This window comes from Conger conger, chromosome 1, assembly GCF_963514075.1.
Source record: "Conger conger chromosome 1, fConCon1.1, whole genome shotgun sequence".
Taxonomy (NCBI): domain Eukaryota; kingdom Metazoa; phylum Chordata; class Actinopteri; order Anguilliformes; family Congridae; genus Conger; species Conger conger.
The window spans coordinates 12154132-12176438 of NC_083760.1; the positions used below are offsets into that span (position 1 = coordinate 12154132).

A 22307-nucleotide genomic window follows, 5' to 3' on the forward strand; every position below is an offset into this window, starting at 1 on the left:
ATTTCATCTGACTTCCGACAAATTTTTTTTTTCGCGTTAAGTCTAGTCCACATGCTCTCAATAACCTTACTCTTATTCATTTCTCGGCCTATAGCTGATATTTTCCAGATTTTAGATGCAGATGTTTGTATTATCAAATGGACTTGATGCAGAAGTGCTCAAAAATTGGTGATTGGTTAATCCAGGTCAGCTGGTATTTCTGTTACAGGAAGGGCTTTCAGCAAGGGCATACCTTCAGGGCCATTGCCCTCAGCACAGAGCTGTATAACACGTGGATGCCATGCACCTCTCCTGCGCATTCTCCCTCCCTCACACGAAGGACAACCTGTCCCTCTGGCACAAGGCCTGGAGATATACGCCTGGTGATATACAGCTGGTGTGACACCATCAAGGTTTCTGTGTGTTACGGCTGTTTTCAGCCAGGTGTTTTAATGGAGAAGTTTAGGTTTGGGATTTTTGCTCTAGGGCGAAACCGGCGTCTCAACCCGGGTTCGACTGGTTTGTCGAGTGCCGTGTCCATACTCCTGCACTGTCACTGCAGGGTGTTTGTCCCCCGATAACACCCTGATAACACCCCTCCTGCTCCCTCCCATCTCTGGAACAGCCCGCCTACGCCGGCCGCCATTGACCGTGGTGCTGCCTTTCTCATCTCAGGCTCTTAATGGGGAGTTTAATGGATTAAAATGTGAAATGCCAGGAAAGCACTTTGCCATTGATTACACTGTTCATTTCCTCTGCAGCCCTGCTGGAGAGCTTTATTTAAGATTTAATGATCGAAAACTCCAATCACTTCTCTACTTTATTTATTTATGGATGCCTTGGATGTGTTCTTCTCCCCCCCCATCCCCCCATTTCTAAAGTGCTTATTTTGAAGGTCTGAAATTGAGCCCCCCACCCCCCCCCCCCCATGCATTGCCATGAGGGTGGGGCTGCACAGGTTTTCCCTTCAAAGTGAAACAATATTTTTTATATAATGATCTAACGCATATAGCCTTGTCTTTGTTAATTGATGGACTAGACAGGACGTTGGTGCATCGATTTCCCATGCAGTGGGAAGTGAGGGTGAAGCACGTGACCTTGCCAGGATGTGTTGCTGTGGAGGTCAAGGTCGTCTGACTTTCTCATATAAATAATTGATTGACAGCTTGCGATGGCTCCTCCTTCAACGGGGCGAGTGAAGTTTCACGTTTCGCCACCCGTAGTTTATCGGGTTCATTATTTAAATTCATCTGGTTTCAGTTGGGAAGTAATTTATCAAATCTTGGACTGCCTTTTGATTGGACACCCTGGTTTTATTAGTGCTATGGGCTGTTGTTGCTGTGTATTATTGTTGCCAATGTCCTTTTGTGCGTGTAAATGCTTCACTAGAATGGAATTACAGCTGCTTCCCTTTAATTAGCTCGAGAATATGTCAAAATGTTCAAGTACGGCTACCTTTGAAGTGTTCATTTTATCTTTTCACAAGTCCCATTTTCTACAATGACTATTGGGGTCTGTTGAATTTTGAGCTATGCAGCCTGCTGTATAACACTTGAGTTTTGGTTTATGTCGTGTATATAGCTATGTGGGAAGCCAGCGCTCGGTAATTGTAAGTGGTTTTTGGTGCGGCGCTGCTGCTCCTGTTTTGACTGTAGGTTTGCTGAGTCGCGTCTCTCCCCTGGTGCTCGATGTTGGGGCAGTCACTGGAATGCTAATGCGCTAACCCAAGATCATTAGTCGCAACGAGTAGGCACACTGTGTACAGACACAGTAATACGCCCGTAATATGAATCTGCGTTTCCATACCCAGTGGCCAGTGTGCGGGAACGACACGTGTCCATGGGTCTGCGGGGAACGCCCCTTCCTGTCGTGAGTCTGCCGTATCAACACTCAACACAGGAAGGGGCGGGGCTAGCTGTTTGTCAGCTTTAGGAATGTGATTTCTGGAAAAAAAGAAAAACATCTGGTTTTATAGTAAAAGGATAAATATTTTGGTTCCAGAATCGTAAAGCGAATTGACCGACGGTCTTGAGTGGATCACAGCATCATTGCAAATAGATTTCTAGTAGTAGTAATTTTAGATGGTAATTTCGGTTGAAGGCTGTGCCAGCTTTTATGATTTAATCTCAAGCTAGATGAGGTTGATGCATATTTTGCCGGCCTTGTTGATCCTGCAAAGTCACTCACCACCCCCCCCCACATCAAGATAGTTGGGGGTGGGGGTGGGGTCTGGACACCGGTCATGTGACGTAAAACGTGCTGCTAGAATTCCATAAAAGTCTTCCGTTGAGCAGGAAATGACTTCCAGGGTTTGGCATGTTCCCTGGATGCTGCCGTCATCCCGCTATTTTGCGCTCTCTGCTCGAGTCGTTGGCCATGAATCACTCGCAAGCCTTTTTCATCTCCAGAGCACAACCCAAGCCTCCCCAATAACCCTTATTCAGCCACGTCGCTCCAGAAACGGAGCGATAGCCTGTGCTCCTGACACAGGCCACCCTCGCCAGAGACATTTCGCCCGTTAACGTCCTTGACGTCGCCTCGGCAAAATCCAGTTAAAGGTGCATATTGTGCCCCGTGGTGTTGGGGGGTGGGGTGGGGTGGGGTAATGCAATTCGGGTTTTTTGCGAGCTGCAGTGGGAGGCAGGGTGAATGCGGTTATTGTTTTGAAGACGGGGAAGGTGGGAGTGACTGGTGCTCCAATCAGGGTAATGGGTTTGAGCGCGCGCTGGGAGCCCGCCATTTGTGCGCCTCCCTCCCTCCCCGGCGACGCAGCGGGCTGGGCCAGCGGGAGGAAGATAGCCCGCGGCTGACAATGAAGGGGGGGATGTTTGGAAGGAAACGGGTGCGATTTGATGCAGGATGTGAGACTTCCTGCTTTTTTTTTGGGGAGGTTGGGGGTCGGGGGGGGGGGCCTGTAGCCTGGGAACACTGGGATTCAATTTGGCTTCAGTGGCGGGGGGGTGCATGTCTGCTGGGAGAAGGGACTGATAGATGGGAGAATGTAGGATGGGAGGAGAGGAGGAGGGGAGGAGAGGAGGAGGAGGAGGAGATGGGAGGGGGGGCCGCAGTCATTCCTGCTTTATAGAGTCAGTGTGTCAAAGAAAGCCCTGTTCTGCATCTGTTCACATAGTGTGTCTGTGTCTAAGCCCGGCTATTAAGCAGACACGGCGTGTGTGAACAAAATGGCCGCATTCCATACATTTAAAACACCGTTTTAGGCCCGAGCAGCTCTCCCAGCTGCTGAAATGGTGCACACAGCTGGCATGTTCAAATACGGCAGCAGACCTCTTTCACCCCTGTAAAATCTGGCTCGGCTCTATATACATGGACCTAGAATGTGTGCGTAGCGCCAACTGTAAGCACGGTTCGTCTTGACTGATCAGCCAGATGTTTTGTGTATCTCTTCCCTTGTGTGGTAGTGGCTTTATTAGAATTTTGGCTTGTTGCTGAAGTCCGTCCTGCACACCTTCGAGCACCAAAAAGTGGGGGGGGGGGGGGGGGGGAAATGTTCTTGTGCATCTTGCATCTTGTACGTCAGGAAACAATTACAACACATTTGCGTAGCATGAAGGTTGATGGTCCGATGATCTAAGCAACGTAGAATTTGCCTGTAGATATTTCCATTTCTTTGCTCACCCCCCCCCCCCCCCCCCCTTCAAAAGAACCCATTGCTTTTGGCTGCCCCCTTACAAGTGATAGTGATTGTCCGTTCCATTGAGCGAAGACCCCACCTCTTTAATGTCCTTTAATCTTCCAGTCAGGAAGTAGTTAGGGTCAGAAGAAGCCCTGCCCTGCCGTGCTCTTCCTGTTGCTGGGGTGAGATTTTGCTGTGATTTGGGTCTCCCTCACATTGGGAGCAGAAGGCTGTGCGCAGATTTTCCACCCTTTAAAATGTCCGCCACCTCAGACTGGCGTGGTGCTGTTATGGTTTTGGTTTTTGAGTGGCTCTCCTTATGAGAGATGATTGTGGTTAGTTTAACATCAGGTCAGAATGACAGGCTGGCTAATCTCTGTTCTGACATTGCCCATTATGTCTGGGACTTTGAGTCTTTTTCACCAGCTTGCCTAATTATCCCGTTCGCCTTTTTCAAATGTTATCCGTGTGTTTTTTTTTTTTTTGAGTGGTTTAATAAACTAAGCTGGGCAAAGAAGTGGTTAAGAAGACCTTTATGAGTCTTGGGAAAATTTTGAGTTGTTTTGTTTTCTTTCTTCTTCTTTTTTTTTTTTCTCCCTTCACTTTTTCCAGCATGGAGGTTGTGGCTTCAGTGAAATGCAGTGGAGCAAGTGAAATATATTTTTTAGTACTTTTAACTTGTTTGATATATTGAAAGCACCTCTTTTAAATTATTCATCGTATAAAAAAACGTTTTTTTATGGAGTTATTCGTGATGTGATTGGCTCATGACTCGTGGTCAGTTGTCCATCTTGTGTTGTCCATTTACAATGGTTGTGTGGTGGTGTGGTGTGGTTCTGGTGGTTCCTATGCACGGCCACCCCTGTCTGCCCCTACAATAGTGTTATTAATTCCTGTCAGAATCATCCTGCTGGGTGAACTCTGCATGTTCCTCAGTCAAAAAAAAACCCTGCTTTGTCTCAAAATGGAAAACTGTAATTTAGAAAGGTAGACTTGTTTATTCCTCCAAGGAGGGGACTTGTAAGAGTCAACTATGTGACAGTAGAGATGATATTTCCCATCTCTCTTGCCTTGGGCCTTTGGGGCACTTTCCTGCATTGATGCATCTCCAGAGGACCTCTGTAATGCAGTTACAGAATTTGGGCCCTAACTTAGGCTAATTGCATAAAGCTGGATATGGGTGGGTCAACAGTTGTTTTGCTCTGCTGGCCACCTAACACAAACACACAAGCGATGGGTTTCAAAGGAATATTCGCAGAATCTATCGGACATGTTCTGTACTGTACGATAATAAGCGCAATGTTCTCTCCTGTTAGCGGAAATCATACCCAGCAGAATGATGCATTATGGTGAGTTTAGTCCAGTCAGCATGTGTCATGACTTGTGCTTATATTTAGCAGCATGCTGTTTGCATTAGACTCAGACCTGGCTAAGCGGGAATAGTGGCAAATGGGCACAGCTGAGTGGCCATTTACTGCAGTTAAACTTGCCGTGCTTGTGCATTGCCTTCCTGGGTGTTATTTTAACCAAACGTAGTCTAATGTGCCTATGTTTTGTGCCAGTGTGCATTAAGCCAGCATTTCTACCACTGCTGGTCCTCCCAGACCACTGGTTCTGTAGTGTTCCTCTTGAAGTGCCAGAGTACCTATGCTATCCCACAATGCCGAGAGCTGTCCACTGACATGCGAGCCCAGCTAACGCAAAATGCTCTCCCAGTGTTGCTGCCATGTAGTGGCAAAATGCTCTAACATTAACGAAACATTCCAGTAGTATCGTAAGAACATTTTGTCTTGGCTGGAAAGGTCTTCGTATGGTTTCTCCACAAATCGGAAGGAGTCTTCTGCAAATTGACGTGGAGGTCATACTTTCTGGAGGAGGTATTTTCAGTCACCTTGCCTTAGCCTTAGCTCAGAGTCCTGTTGGTCTTACTCGATATTTAGGAAGCTTTATTCATATTACACGGTCAAGCTGCTTATCCTGTACTACTAGAAGGTCTGGAAGTCCACGCAGTCAAATCATATTGGAGCTGCCAGCCTACAGGGATCCCCCTGCATCTCTGGCTCATCCCAGACTACCCAGCCAGCACAAGGTTGGGGTTTAGGCCGGCTTTAGAGGAGACTCCAGCTCCGAGAAGGTGGAGATTTGACCGTGTCTGTGTTCTCTCGTCTCCTTGATCGGGTTAAGTGTCCCTTTGCAGTACTCCCTCTGGGAGGCTCTGCTTTCAGCAAACGAGATCAGCCAGGTCGTATCGATCAAGCCAGACTCTCAGGATGACTGTGACTCTCCAGCTGAGAGAGGAAGCAGTCACTCCTGTGTCCCCCCTCCCCTTTCCGTAGTCATCACTAAAAGCAGGCTCTCCGGCCTTGTCTACGACTCATCTAATTAAGCCCGTCACCATGACTACTGGCCAGCACAGCTGATATGGAGCCAAGTCCTGCCAACTATGTCAAGATTGAAATCAGATTTTTTAGAGTATGGCTCCATGACACGTGCTGAGGAAAGTTCAGCCAACCTCGTTCGGCTTGATGACATTGTAATGGAGCACCTGACCACAGAAGATCTTTACTCTGCTTTTCCAGTGGCAGGAATACTGAGCGGTTTGGTCAGATATACTTACTTGTTTGGATTTCTGCCTCATTTTCGGATGGCTACGTATGGAACTATCCTTCATGGAAAGCTGAATGGCGTAGTGGTCGGGAAGTGATTACGGACCAAAATGGGAGCTGTGGAACGGGACCCTGGAAACCTAAATCAGCAGAGGCTTCACCTGAATTGCGTGTAATACTTGGAAAAATGTAGTCTCTGTGCCCCCTTTGTGTTTCTCTTGGAGGAAAATTGACTGCATTCCATTAATTTCAAGAGCCAGCTCGCAATTCAAAAATCCATTTAAAAATGCCCTGCTACATGGCCAACGTTGGTGGAATTTCCGTCCATTTCCCCAAGCTAATCTATTTGACGCAACAGAAGCACTTATAAAACCGTCTGTACATCAGCTTGGCGGTTGAGCCGCTGGAAAATTCAGCAGTAGAAATCCTAGGCAATAGCAGTCCACCGTGTAGCCAGTGCTCCGCATCCATGATCTCATAGGTTATAAGCAGCGGCAGAGCTGTTTTGGCGAGATGTCCACGATGTTGGTCGGGTTTTCTATGCTAAAAATGGCAGGTTGGGGCGGAAAATTGCTTCTTGTTCCTGCAGTAGTTTGAATGAAGAGTTGTAATTTTAACTTTAATGAGCTACTGCATTTAAAAATAAGAAGAAAGCTGATTTAGCCGATTTTTAAGACTACTGAAAATCAATTTGAAGTGCATTGGCTCTTACCTTTGTTGAACAGAAATTGAAAATGCATTTCAAAATTTCATTAATTGCTAATATTTTTATTCAGTCAAGATCAGTTTTAAAGTACCTCTACCTTCACTTATTCACTTAATATGCAGATGAAGGTAATTCATGAATAATTTTAGAATACCACTGAAAATGCAAAACCATATGAACTTGTTGGCCCATTGATTGGTGCTAGGCACCATTAGTATGCAAATGAATGAATGCTTATTCCACAGGAAATATAATCCGGTGTTCTTAAAATTGCACGTTGTGTTCCAAAACAAAGTGTTCTTGGCAATGCAAAGGGGATAACCTTGCTCCTTGGGGACCCATTCTACATGTAGTCGTCCCAGAAAGAGTGAAACAGAGTTGGCGGCACAACCCAGTTCAGTAGCACAAGCTATTTACCTGCACAGCATCTCCACACTGTGTCCCCAAACATTCAGTTTGACGTTATTTCTTATCTGTGTGTTACACTTCAGAAGTGTCTACATGCTTCTGTATGAAAACACCTGACATGCACTTGTTGCATAACTACAGGTAATTGCACTCTTATGCAGTTTCCCATCAGTGGGCTATGCTACTGTGTCTGTGGGGAACTGTTGGCTTCTGCTGTCATATATTCAGTTATTACGTACAGTGTGATAAACTGCCATGCAGTCTGTTTACACGGTCTACTTTTTACATTCCAGAATATTTTAGCAGGCATTTTTCCCGTGTTTGTATTTGGAAGTATGGAAATTAAGTTAATGCTCTCATATTAACTACTATTCTTTTTCTATTAGAAATTTGATTTATTCCGATATTTATTTTTAATGCTGGTTTTAAATGTTTACTCTTAACCTTATTGCTGTGTGATGTGTGACTGAACATTTTTTTAAAGTGTTATACATACAAAGTAATTTTTTGTGATACTGTACTAACGCAATGAGCTGGACACAAACACACAGACCCAGAGTAACTGGTATACTTAGTAACCACCATCGCTCTGAATTCATTTTTATTAACAAACTCCCTACATTTGGGCTCCATGGCTCCCACTTCATGCCTGGATTAACTATTACTCCATTAACTTTATTTCATTTTCAGATCATTCTTTTGCTTTGGTGGGAAAAATATTGAGTTTTGAAACCACTGAAAGGAAAGCATCCTGTGGTACAGTACATTTTGCAACAATAGTCTCCGCGCTCGGGTGTTTGACTTTGTATTCATTTCCGGCTGTTTGGTTTAAAACTGAGATTGCGCTGGAAAGCACCCTTAAAGTACATGCATTAATTTTCATAGAATTGGCTAAACTGTATGTTCATGTTCATGTTGTTCATACTTTTATCATCCAGGGACATCCAGGGACAGGTGTTTGTTCCTACAAGTTTACTGGGCTGTTGCTGTTAAGCTTGTTGAAATGAGACATGAGCTTAACATTCCGCTGGCTATGTTCGATAATTAAGTTTAATACTGAGTTCTGCTTATTCCAGTGCTTTACTCAGAAAGACTGGCCATCGACTTTCTATAGATCCACATCAAGATCCAACACAGTTTCCTGTAGTCTGTGTCTCTTTCTCTGAGAGAGAGAGACACGTTTTCATTTTTCAGAAATGTTCTTTGGTTTGCGTAGTGTCTGTCATCGCGGTGAAATCTGTGATTATTTTGCACATCACACTGATGCATTACATACTTTCTATGGATGCATTTCTATTCTCCCTGTTCCCTGTATGATGTAAAGCCAAGATGGTTATGAAGAACAGCTCTTTAATCCTCCCCATTCAGTTTATATTCCTCATGGAGTATTTCATATTGAATATGAGTCATAAGGCCTTTTCAGGTAATGTATTTTCTATGAAAACCATGCACTTGTGTCTCACCACTGTAGCCCCTGACTGCAGTCGCCACGGAGACGGCAGTGTGAAGCACAAATGACCTCACCCTGAACATGGTGCTGTTATCAGTTAATCCCCAAACACTAACCTCACGCACACAGGGAGAGAAGCTGATCTGGGGGCAGACAATATGATAAAAAAAATTTTAATCAAAAATTCTATCTCCCATATATATTAGTGGTCATGTTCCACTTTGAGTGGGCTTTGTTACCTAATAGATATCATTAGCTTGACACATTTAACATCCATTTAGGACCAAATAATTTTTATATGGTTAAACATTTATTTTATTTAATAGCAATTGTAAAATTAATGATCCTTAGTCTTTGTTATTGAGAAGTACAGTTGTATAAATTTCATTTTAAGAGGATAGCAAGAACGGAAGCTTGCTTCTCTCTTTTCCCCCTGGCTGAGACGCAGAAATGAGGCCTGGTAGGCGCCCTCCCTCCATGTTCTGTCTTCCCCTCCCCCCCCCCCCCTCTCCGTCCTGTCAGGATCCTTTCATAAACACAGCGCTCAGCCAGTGTAAACACGGACAGGCGGGAGGAAGGGTAAACTCATCTAATGAGCTGAACAACAGGCCCCAGACCTGCCCGTGCTTCGCCCGCACATTCCTCATTAAGGTCAGCCGAAGTGGCATGCGTGTGTTCTGGTGACCGTGACATGCTGCGTTCTGAGAAATAATCACTTTAACGGCCCGCTCTCGCTCTGCATTGACACGCGCGAGAAGGGGGGGGAGGGGGGGCAAATGTAGGGAGCTGAGGGGGACAATTCCCAGTGCTAATATTCAATTGGTCGATCCATCACCGGATTTTATGAATGCTCTAACTCTTAACTGAGGGGCCGTCGCGTATTGTCGGATGTTATGACCGCTGAAAAGTTTGGTTGTATATTCAGTGATCCCCGAAAGGCTGACCTACCCTTTTTTTCCACACACTGAAGAAACGTTCAGAATTGTCAGTCGAGAGGATTAATTTGAGAAACATGGTATTTTGTCTCGTCTGTTCATACTTATGTGTTCTATAACACCCTTTTCATTTTTAAAACCCAACAAAATGCAACTTTACGAAAATGTAGTGCGTTATTTCGTGTTTGACAGCACACATCTACACGTTTCTGATACGGCCGAGGATAAGTCCAAGAGCCTTGTTTGATTCTGTATTTCCCTCTGGAGACCAGGAAAAGGCCGTTCTGTCTGCAATAACAAAAATATGCTGATGGGTATGATCTGTCCCTCTGGAGTGCATTCCCTGCTAAGCCATTTAGATGTTATGTCCATTTATAAGGCTTGCGGCAGACGATCAGTGTAGCAGCCAATTCCAGGTCTGCGAAAGCATCCTCAATCAGAAATGTATAATTTATGACTTCGTTTTCTGCACCGTTACTTATGAAAGCCTGCTGGGACTTGTGAACGGGGAAGTTCTAGATGGGGCTGTACATGGAAGGGCCTTAACAACCTGATCTAATGTGTGAACGAATCCACTGTTAGTACTTATTTTGAGTTCTTCTAGCCTCACTATCAGTGAGCAGAATTGCAGAGTTGTTTTTAATAATAATATTACAATAATCATTTGTTATTTAGCTGACTTTTTTTATCCAAAGCGACTTGCATTTGATTAGACTAAGCAGGGACAATTCCCCCTGGAGCAATGTTGGGCTAAGGGCCTTGCTGAAGGGCCCAGCAGCTGTGCGGATCTTATTGTGGCTACACCGGGGCTCAAGTCACCTACCTCTCTGGTTCCAGTCATGTACCTTAACCACTACAGGCCCGCCCCACACGTCCCTCCATTTTACATTAGATAGTGTGGCAGAACCAATTTTGACTTGGATTATTTTGACTGATTTTCTTATTGAATTTGCCGAGCTTATTGTACATGACATTCATTGAAATGTTGTTCTATGGATTCCTAAGGGTGATGTCATGTTCAGCAAGAAATATTGGAGCATTTCTGCACTCATTTCAGACCAGTTGGGAAATCATTATTTGCCTCCCACTATGTGGAAACGAGCTTGTGGGAGAATATTGTGAATCAATCCGGTTGTGGTGTGGGAGGTCGATTATTTGTACAATAAATGAATATTAGAGTTTGGTAATGATTATCGCTGAAGGTTCTAGTCCAGTTGAACATGATATGCAATGTTATTTTAGCAAAGGTTGGCTTTGTTGGATGTTGCCACATTTGTTGTATACAATGTGGGTTCATGGTGTGCATGTGTCGACGTGTGTATTTGTGTGTGTGTGTGCGTGTGTGCGTGTGCGTGTGTGCGTGTGTGCGTGTGTGCGTGTGTGCGTGTGTGCGTGTGTGCGTGTGTGTGTGTGTGTGTTTTTTTTTTTTTTTTTTTTTTTTTTAACCAGTCCTACAGTGCCATTCAGAACATTCCATAACTGTTCCCCTGCATACTCCCAAGTGCATCAGTAGGTTTTCCAGACACATTGTAACTTAAGCACACAGTGGTAAACCTTTTGGACCCGATAGCCCGATGAAAATGGCCTACCACTGGATTGTTCACAAATGCTTACCTTTTGACTAAGAACAACCAGACGGGTGGACATCGTACATGTCTGCGTATGGATTTTAAAGTCGTCTGTAATATTACACGGAGATGGCTTTGCTGAAGTGCGAACAGAAGGCCAGTGAATTGAATGCAGGTTTTGTAACATTGGTTTATGGATTTGGATGACTCGCTGATACGAATGACGAAAAGCAACCGTACCCGCCTGGTGTTTGTGCTGGAGGAGAGACCCTGAACAGTGTTGTCGCCCCCCCCTCCCTGCAGCCCAAGGACTCCAGCTCCGCATTTGATGCACTCAATTACTTAGCCGCTCTCATTTAGATTCAGCATTACATCACCCCGAACAGGCAGTATTTTTAGCCGCTCCCAGCCATTGGCCCATCGCAGATTGAATTACTGACCTATCAAAGCAGTTTTATGGGTGGCCACTAGAGCGGCCTGTTCCGGCCGCATCGGCGTGATGTCACAATGGCGCTTGGGAGCGGCAGCCAATGGGGTTTGGTGAAGGGCGGGGAATTCCGGGCGTGTCCGGGCAGTGTGGTATAAAGTGATGAGACTGCATAGGCAGACCTGTGAGAGCTGTTCCCCCAGCTGAGACAGACACGGCCTCCCTGTTGTGCCGTTGGACTGTCGAGTCGACAAGGACCGAATCGCTCCTGGCCTCACAGAGACCGCAGAAATGACAGTGTCGCCCTGACTTAAACTGTGAGGCCAGCTGTAAAAAGTGCGCAGATTATATTTCCGTTCTCCTCTTCCGACCCCCACCCCCCAGCGTAGCCTTAAACTACCTCTCGGAAACTTGAGTTTTGTTCCGAGCTGCACTAGCATATGGATTCCTCAGATGTGTCGTCTTCAGCTAATGGAAATCCCTGGGGTTTATGTGCTTGTTCAAAGTCTAATAGGCGGGCGTGTTGAGGCCCCTCGGCTGAAAAGAAAGCCCATGTCTCTATCCCTTCAGGTGTTAAAGGACCCACCAAATGGCTTAACAAACAACCCCCCCCCTCCCCATGACGGCGTGTTGGTTCACAGAATGACTGCTTGTCTCCTCCCTGAATGGAGTGAACAGAGCCAGCCACTATCTCGCCTGCTCTTGTGCAACCCGCGGTTTAAACTTCAACCCATTTGCATTGGAAAAAAACAAAAAAAAAAACGGGGACAACAGATAGCTCGACGGCTAACGGTGTGACAAGCGAGACGTTGCGCATTGTCCCGGTCACATAAACACATGTCACTTTCCGTGCGGCGAGGTAGATTGTATTGAAAAGGAGCCGGCGTCTCTGCTGCTTTTCCACGCGTTGCGGGCTGTGTCAACAGTGGAGAAAGTGACAGCCGCGGTGGCCGTAAGTGTTTGCGTGAGCACCTGGCGCGGGGTCGCCATGGCGCCCGGGTGATTGAATAGCTCCGTATTGGTAATCGGTGGGGGTTTTTGCGAACGGGCGTGGGCACCGCCCCCGAATGACGGCCCTGCTCCACCGCCCTTGCGGTGCGCCGGCTCCCTGCGGCTGCATGGTTAGCAGCCAATACCTCCGTGCTGTGTAATGCAGCGCACATTAGCATTACGCAGACACGGCGTGGGGTAGTCGCTAGGACACTCGCAAACACCAGTGCACAAACAGAGGCTTGTGAATAACGGTTACGACACTCCCTCCGTTCCCAATTCTCCTGGGCGAACTGGACGCTCTCTGACCAGCGGAGCTCCAAATAGGTTGGTGGCCTTTGTTAATGAGTAAAGTTCCGCCGGTAGTTTCCCCTCTCGAAGTAGCTTTCATATAAAGAAGTAAAAAAAAAAAAAAAAAAAAAAGGAAACCAGTGTGGTTAAACAGTCCGGGAAAGGGGTGAGGGTGGGGGGGGGGAGGACCTCGGCATGGAGCAGAAAGTATGAGTCAGTGCGTTTGAGTCACGGCGTCTCGGAGCGAGTGCGCTGGCACTACGCTGAGCGCGGAGGAACGGAAACGGGACACCGCTGAGTGAAGCGCCGATTCCTACGCCGTCTGGACGCGTGCCTGTGCTGTGACATCATCACTACCCCCCACGCACACGCACGCACTCTACTAATCCCCCCTGTTGCCCTTTTTTGTACAATTATCTGGATTTCTGCAGTTCCTTAGAAAATGGTTGGAAAGAAAATACGACCACGTCTGACTCTTTATGTCTGAATGTAATATCTGAGTGCTTTTGCAAATTCAATGAACTTATACGACAAGTCAGCGCTAGGCGTTAGATCTTATAAAAATATGGAATGGAGGATCCACGTTCTGGAGACAGCGGACCGCAGGCCAAATCAAACGGACCACCCAGCCGGTAACCCCCTTCCTCCACGGGGAGATGAAAGCCGGGGCGGTCAGATCCTGAAGATGGGGTTTAGCAGGTCAGCGGATGGTCTCCTTCAAAAGTATCTTTTTGAAAGGCGGCTTTGGCCCTTATTAAATACGCCCCGTCCCCACTTCAGAGCAGAGTAAACAGGGGTAATCTGTACCCCAGCTGCTTTGAGCGCTCCTGGTTCCTGCCGCTGGTTGAGACCCTCGCACATTATGTTCAAAGGGCCTGCTGCCCCTCTCAGCGAACAGGCGGTGAGCTTCCCTTAGGCGGCATGTTACGAGCCCACAGCACCAGTGAAAGGACCTGATTTAGGTGGTATTTCCCTGCTCAGCGGGGCGTCAGTTTGATTTGGGAACAAAAGGGGGCGTTTAACCCGATATCCCTCCGGTGTCGCTCGCCCAGTGGCCTTTTCACACTTTGTGTTCCCGCCCCCTGAAATACTTCAGTGAGCCCTCAGCCACAGGCCTGTCCCAGAAATGCAACCCCCTGCCCAGGCACATTTGTTGCTGCGGTGTCACTCGTTGAATCCCTGTGCCCAGATGGTTATCACCCATCATGCATTGTCATTCACTGTTCTGCTACGCGATAGGCATTGTGTTCATAGTATGTAAATAGATCTCAACATTCTATTTGCTCACGCACACACACACACACACACACACATACACGCACACTGACACACACACCTCTTCTCTCTTCTAGGTGATATAGCTTAATTGCATTTCCAAATATGCAGCAAAGGGGCCAAGGAAATTTCATCATCACATTATTACATGGATAAGTTGGTTAAATCAAATTGAAATGCTGCTTGATTCAAATTGTTTAGGCATGAACATGATTCGGTTTAAACTAGACCCAATGTAAAAAAAAAAAAAATTTATTATCTGGTGTGAAAGGTGACCGTGTCTTGGTGTGCAAGTGTGTAAGTGTCTGTGAGATTAATCCGGAACACCCCCCCCCCCCCTTGTGTTTTGCTGGGGTCTCACTCTTCCTCACCCTCTCTCTCTCTCTCCGGGTGCAGATGTGAAGAAGGACTGGTCGGACCACGCCCTGTGGTGGGAGAAGAAGAAGACGTGGCTGCTGAAGACCCACTGGACGCTGGATAAGTACGGCATCCAGGCGGACGCCCGGCTGCTCTTCACCCCGCAGCACAAGCTGCTGCGTCTGCAGCTGCCCAACATGAAGCACATGAAGGTCAAGGTCAACTTCTCCGACCGCGTCTTCAAGGCCGTGTCCGACATCTGCAAGACCTTCAGTAAGTCCAGGCGCCCCTCCCAGTACTTTAGAAAAATGTGTCCTCCTTTACCCCCCGCTCTCTTATTAGGAAGTATGGGGGCGGAGGTGACGAGGGGAGGAGAGGATACTTTTTTGATGCGTTTTTTCAAGTATGTTCGCCCTTCCCTGTGTTGGCCCATCTCTGTGTTTATTTTGGACAGCTTGTATAGGAAGCGTGATTTGGTCATAATCTTTACAGATATGTAGCCAATCACTTGTTTTGTGCGAGCCTTTGTCCGTTTTATCAAATGCACGTCAGCCTTTGTCCTTCCCGTCCTATTTTGGTTGAACATTATGGCCTTGGTTGATACGCCTTTGGTCGTTAAATGAAAATGGATTTGTGTTTGGTTTTGTGAGCGCTGCCACTCGGACAGTGTGAAGAGCCTTTCAAAATGCGTCTATATTTAGCGGTCGTTCGGCTGAGAAGCCGTTGAAGGTTCAATATTGCGTCGATACCTGATTCACTGTGTGAAGGTTGGGGGAAGGGTCAAATGGAAGCTCAGCTGATCTCTGCAGGTGGGAGGGCTTTCATGTAGAGCATCCATTATGGCCTATTCTGGACACCTGTTGGTTTTATCGTTGGCTGAAGTTCAGAAAGAAGTCCTGGGAGCCTCACGGCCTTTTGCTGTTGTTTTTGGCCCTCGCCATTATTATGGAACCAGGAATTTTTTATTAAAAAAAAAAAGAAAGAAAAAACTTTTGAATTAACTCTTGTTTCTTGAAATAATAGCACAAAAGGTCTGGGACAGAATGTCAATAAAGAGGTTTGCCCGAAACGAGGCGTTTGCCGTCGCACTGCGGATGAACCTGGAGACCGAAACAGACGTGCCGTTCCCCTCCATGTTTTGACATGCCCCCACCTCTGGCGTGAAGAATGTTTTAGTTTCAGAGAACTTCAGTACAAATTGATCTTGGCTGTCCGTGCGCGTGCCAGAGTGTCGTTTGAGTTACCGGGGCTGGAGAGGGCCACACTGTGCGATTGCAGTCCTCGCATTATCCGTCCCGACGTGCATTTACCTCGCCACAATTTCCTTCTCCTTCTTCACTGCGAGGGAATAATAACCCGTTTGAAATGAATATTGCAAGCTCTTCCGTTCGGGCTGAAACAATGCAACGTTTTCTGTCTTCTGAAAATATTTCAGCGACTTTCAGTTTGATGGTTTCCTGTGACTCCCCCACCACCCTCGCTGAGAGCACGGCGTTGGAAATCTAATAGGGACAGGAAGCTTCACTCCAGTCCAACTGGCAGGAGTGCCAGACAGACAGACAGACCGAGAGCTGAATTCTCCCAGCAGCTGTAGGAGAGACAAACGCTCTGAAAGTCTGAAATTCAGATTTATTTTTCTCTTCCCTGAAAAGATTGATTCACTCGAGAGGGAGAGAAAGGGAGGATTTTTCCCCCTCCTTTTTGGGGATTGTTTGGTTTCGCAGTAGCTTCTTGCTATGGAAGAGATCCAGTAACCTCCACTGTGTGCTGTTGACTGTCTCGCCCCTTGAATAGTTCTATAATTAAAAATAATTTGTTACGTAATTTTAGCAAATATGGACATATTCAGGAATTAAGGAGAATGTCCTTGAACTAGCAACGAGGATATTGTTATGCTTGTATTATTTTCTTAAAAAGAATCCATATCAGGAAATGTAACGCATGCAGACACTTAACCTGTGCCAGAGTACCAGGGATTAGAGGGCTGTGTTTTTGTGTGGTCTGACGGAGAAATAAAAAGAAATAAAACTTTCTTCATTGTGTGGAAAAATAGTATGATTAGGAAACTGAAATGGGCACCGCTGTTTTTGACCTTGGACAATTTTAGACCCTTTTTCATTTCCACAGGTCAGCAAGGCTTGGGCCAGCTTGCAGCCTGTGGCCTGACTGCCACTCGCTAGTGATGGTACAAATAGCCAGGCTTGGCACAAGGTTAGGATTCAACACCTGCATATTTCCCGCTTTTGAAATTGGGCTGGGTACCCATTCTGGTTTACAACAACATCATAACGTCGTTATAAAGCCAGACATACACAATATACAGTAGAAACTTTTTATTCCAGAAAGTTTATACACGTTTGTTTGTTCAGTTGTTTTGAATTGCTTCTTGCACAATATTGACAGAATTCATTGCTGAAACGAATTTCCTGTCTTCAGAGAAGAGTTGTTAATCTTGACCAGACACACTGCTGTAGAGACCAAATACTGAGTTGAATGAGATTTTTCATTTGAGTTGCTGTTATAAGCAGTAAGGTCCAGTAGCTCACGCCGAGTTGATGTGCCTGTCGGCAGTGCTCTGTCGCCTCTGATGAAACTCAGGCCTGGTGTGTGGCTTATCCTAAAGCACAGGGTTGTGCGAGTTGAACACTGGCAGAGAAAGGAAAACTAGGTCACTTCAAATGACTTGTGCGTGACTCGCAGCCTCAGAACCATGAGGTACTATAAAGGAAGGGTTGTTGGAGCTGCAAGTTTAGACGCAAGTTTGATTTGCACGGCCGACCGCTTGATGTTAATGGAGGTTGTGCTGATTCTTCAGTTTGGCAGTGGTGTCTCCGATTGGCCTCACTAGAGTAAGCGGAGATGAGGCATGTTATCTGTGCTCGTGCTTGAGTTTGGTTGTGTGACACCTTTTGATGGGAAATTTCATGGATTTCAGAACCAGAGGACCATGGACTGTTGAAGTTTAGGAACTTAAACTTGGATTTAGGAAGTCGAGGAACATTGACTGTTGGTTTTAGGAAGGAGAGGGACATTGACTGTTGGTTTTAGGGAGTAGAGGAACATGGACTGTTGGTTTTAGGAAGTAGAGGAACATTGACTGTTGGATTTAGGAAGTCGAGGAACATTGACTGTTGGTTTTAGGAAGTAGAGGAACATGGACTGTTGGTTTTAGGAAGTAGAGGAACATTGACTGTTGGTTTTAGGAAGTAGAGGAACATTGACTGTTGGATTTAGGGAGTAGAGGGACATTGACTGTTGGATTTAGGGAGTAGAGGGACATTGACTGTTGGATTTAGGAAGTAGAGGAGCATGGACTGTTGGATTTAGGGAGTAGTGGAATATGGACTCTTGGTTTTAGGAAGTAGAGGAGCATGGACTGTTGGATTTAGGGAGTAGAGGAACATGGACTCTTGGATTTAGGAAGTAGAGGAACATGAAGCGATCTAGGATCTGACACATGGAACCTGTGAAATGGGATAATTTCAGTCTGTCAGTCCATGTAAATGCAGTGTGACTACATGTTCTTGCGCAAATGAATACCAGTGGTTGGATAAAAACATAAACATGAAGATGAGGATTACTAAGACCGGTGTGACACTGACTTTAAAGTCTGAGGGTAGTGCACCTCACTGGCATTGAACAAAATACAGCAGTGCCCTGTGGCTCCAGCATTACTTTAGCTGTGCATCTCATTGTTGCTACGACAACCCTTTTATAGTGTAAAAAACCCCCCAAAAAAACCCCTTTTGAATTGTTTTCCTCATAAACAGTAGACTGTATGTTTAGGAATAACTGTAGGGTTCTGTGGTAGCTTCAAAAGCCCTATCATGATATGTGTATTAAACTTGAACATGTTTACATTCACACAGCTTTTCCTCCTACTGTATATTGTGCAATAGTCTTCCCATCCCACAGAAGGCAGGGCTTTGGTCGGGTGTTTAATATCAAACCTGAGCGAAACGCAGGGCGTTCCGCTGAGCCAAACCGAGGACGTGAGATCTTCTGAAGAAGCTTTTCCTCGGCGGGATCCTGTGATTCAGGGGATGTGAGGCGGGATGCGATTTCTTAGGCCCGATTGTTCTGAGAGTCGTTCGTGGAACTGAGCCTGGCTCGTGTCCAGAGGCTTGCTGGTGAAAGAAGCTGCTCTGCGTGATACAGTTATGATTTCTCATCTCGTGGAGTTGCACAACTTTTCGTCCACCCTCTATCTGCGATACAGCAGCTAGCCCAGCCCACCCTCTCCCTCTCCCTCTCCTCCATGCCTGCATCAAGGCCCACCTACCTGTCAGGTTTCTGGCCCTGTCTTCTCTCTTTCATCTGAGTGATGATAGGAATGTTTGTCCATTTTTTTTGCTCCCCTAAAACGGTGCCAGGGCGGGGAGCCTAAAAAGGAGAGCGCTCACCTCTGTTCCCTGACTGCCCACAGGCCCGCCCAGCGTACTGTGGGCCCTGAAGTGTAATGATTTTTACAATAATAATTTGTAAAATGGGGAGTTGCGTGTAGGTTTTCTTTTTGGCGATGTGCAGCGCTATTAAAAGAAGCCATGCAATCAGTTAATAAAGGGAGATAAAGAAACAGAAGCCCCCATTGGAATGCTGTGGGTGTCTGAACACTGAATTGAAATGGAGCCTGAACCCCAACCTGTGCCAGGCTACTGGTCAAAATGAGGCTTTTGGTCTTAATACGAACCGTTTCTGAATTTAAATGGCAGTCTCTTGAAGGCTAATGCTAACAGACACAACTGGCACTCAACCTAGGTAGTGAATGCGGTAGGAGACGATGTCCTGGTTAAATAAAGACCCGTTACGCACTCGTTTGCTAATCTGGCTGTTGCGATAGCCCGTCTACACACAGCGTCCTGACCCTGGCACAGTGTACTCCACTGCGTGCCTCAAAGCACCCTACATGGCTGTGATTTCAGGTTTTTCCTGAACCGCTGTGGTTTCTCGGAGGGTTGAAGCAGGGTGTCGCGGGGGCAGTGGAATGCTGGAGTCGCCCCCTTCCAGAGGTGGTGCATCACCCCGCCCCGCCTCGGACACGCCCCTGAGGGCCACGGGGAGACCCAGCCCTGTGTGGGCGCTGGGCTGTGTTGGGCTGCGTTAGGCTGCGTTGGGCTACGCGCAGATGGCTGTATAAGGACAGGCCCTGTGCTGCAGTGCAGTGCAGGGAGGGAGAGTGAGGGAGCTGCCATCTGGTAGTCCTTAAAACCCCTGGAATGCTTTTGCTTTAGTAACGCAAACTAAACATGCAGCCTTCGCCAAGCCGAGGAGTCTCACTTGTGCGCTCTCTCTCTCTCTCTCTCTCTCTCTCATTTCTATCCTCTTTCTCTGGTCTCTCTCTCCCCCACTGTCTGCCCCCACCCCCCCCCCCATCCTTATGACACATACACATTTCCCTACCTTGTCATGGAAAAATAGGGCTGTGTAAGTCGTCATGCAGGAGGGATTTTAACCGGAGACTGTGATTGGTAATGAAATAAAATAAAAGGATGCTAATACGTCATTCTGTCCCACAATGAGAATATAGGGCAAATGGACACATGGAACAAACTTCCTCCAGATCTTCCCAAAATTCTGAAATGGTTCCATTTGCCATTGTGTTCAATTGCAGTCTGGAGTTGATCTCTGTTTTTCACAATGGCTTGCAGTGTGTAGGCCTTTGATACTCATTTTGCGTTCACTTTGGGTGGTTTAATTTCTTCCTTATAAAGCACTATATAAGCTGAAATACCAAGACTGTCTAGTTATGCCAGTGAAGTATTTACTTGCCTTAATCGTGTAATTATTTATGTAGATGACTTTTATAAACATTTGTACTGCGGTATTACACATACAAATCAAGTGGTCCCTTATAAACACTATTACTTTGGTAGTACACATACCTTTCATATATTCTGTGTTATAAATACTGGTACTCTCCATGCAAGTCAGATATTCAGTTTTATAAACACTTGCATTGTGGTAATACACATACAAGTAAAATATTTGGTGTTATAAACATTAGTACTGTGTAGCTGCATAAGTATTCAGCAGAAATATCCTCCATTTTGTCCTCCATTTTGTATGTAGTTTACTCAGTCTCAGTCCCCTCTGTTAATGGGTGGCAGTGACATAGGAAAAGCGCAGCTTTCACTAAGCTGCTGTTGAACATGTTCCAAATGTTAGCCTCACCAGCTCCACGTCAGTATGCAGCTGTGTGTATGTGTGTATGTGTGTCCTTGTGTCCGTCCACCCGTTCGTGTGTGTGTGTGTGTGTGTGTGTGTGTGTGTATCCATGTACATGCCTGTGTGTGTGTGTGTGTGTGTGTGTGTGTGTGTGTGTGCGCGCACACACATGTGTGCTTGCTTGCATGCCTGTGTACTCTGGAGGTGGGGGTTGTAAAGTTCCTGAGCTCTGGGAATTCAGATTTTCCATCCAGCTGTTTGTGATAGCTCTTCTCTGCGGGGTCTCGTTTGGCTCAGCCAATCAGCTGCAGTCCTGCACATGGCCCACACCCAGCCCTGAAAATGAACAGTCACATCCGGGGCAGCCTTCGCGTAAACAAATCCGCTGTGTGTAAATTAGGACAATGAGACAGAAACAAATCTGCTGTGTGTAAATTAGGACAATGAGACTGAAGCAACCTGCTTTCCTTCAGTGAAGTGGCTTCTTCTCTGACCATGTCCCCCCCCCCCCCCCCCCCCCCACTCTCCTTCCAGATATCCGCCACCCCGAGGAGCTGTCTCTACTCCGCAAACCGCGGGACCCGAAGAAGAAGAAGAAGAAGCTTGAGGAAGAGGAGGAAGAGGCCCTGGAGATGGAAGGGCCTCTGCTCACCCCTGGATCAGGTACACCTGCGCCCCTCTTCCGTGCGCGGGGCTTCTTTCGGGCCGAGGCGCGGCCCCGTTGACATGTTACGTGTTCCCTGGCTGTAGAGGGAGGATGGCTGGGATTCCACGCATAGCTGGCGGACTGCTGAGGAGCCCTGCCGTTTTAAAGGCCGGTCTGGGGCTCCGGGCCCTGTGGATAGTGAGGCACACGGATTGTTGTGTGGCGGGAGATGTGGGGGGGGGGGGGGGGGGGGATTGCTGGGGCTCCACATCTTGCCCACCATCGCAGCTAATTCATCATGAATGGGGTCCTTTGTCCCCGCCCCTGCCTCGCCCGTCCCGGACTGAGCGTAGAGCAGATAAGCTCTCTCTGTGGCCCCGCGTGTGGTTCCTGATGATGACGGGCCCCGGCCCCAAAATGGAAAGCGGATTCAGTCCTTGTTACTCCCGTTTAACACCCGTGACTGTGATTGGACAGGGGAGGATGCAGTAGGGGTGGTGAGGGGGGAGGGTCGCACCAACACTAAATTCAGAATGTTTAATTCCCTGAGTTTTCCATCCTTCTCATGAGAACTGAAGTAGGAGAGGGAGTGTTTCACGCACAAGCTGCAGCGAGGTATGTACCCTCTTGAGGAGGGCAGTTAAAATGCTTCTGGAAACGGCGCTCTCCTCCAGGGCTGGGCTACCTGATAAACATCACAAACCCGGCAGTGTAATCTCGCAGTCCCCTCACTCGGCCCACTGCGGAAAAGTTGTTGTTTTATTATTAACAGACTGTTGTTCTTGAGTGCACATCTTTCAGTGCATTACCTGGCCTCTTCCTGGCTTCTGTTTCCTATCAGGTAAAACCACCCTCTCCTGCTGTGGGCCG

The 22307-nt window shown here is 46.8% G+C and overlaps 1 protein-coding gene across 4 annotated transcripts in view; it reads left to right on the forward strand.

Annotated features, from left to right (window-relative positions):
- fermt2 (FERM domain containing kindlin 2) overlaps positions 1-22307 on the forward strand; it is a 44320-nt gene that overhangs the window by 4135 nt on the left and 17878 nt on the right. For all 4 annotated transcript variants that reach the window (XM_061237571.1, XM_061237578.1, XM_061237586.1 and 1 more), the window contains exons 3-4: positions 14666-14899; positions 21326-21454. In XM_061237571.1, the coding sequence (XP_061093555.1) occupies positions 14666-14899; positions 21326-21454 (363 nt within the window). The remainder of the gene's footprint in view (positions 1-14665; positions 14900-21325; positions 21455-22307) is intronic.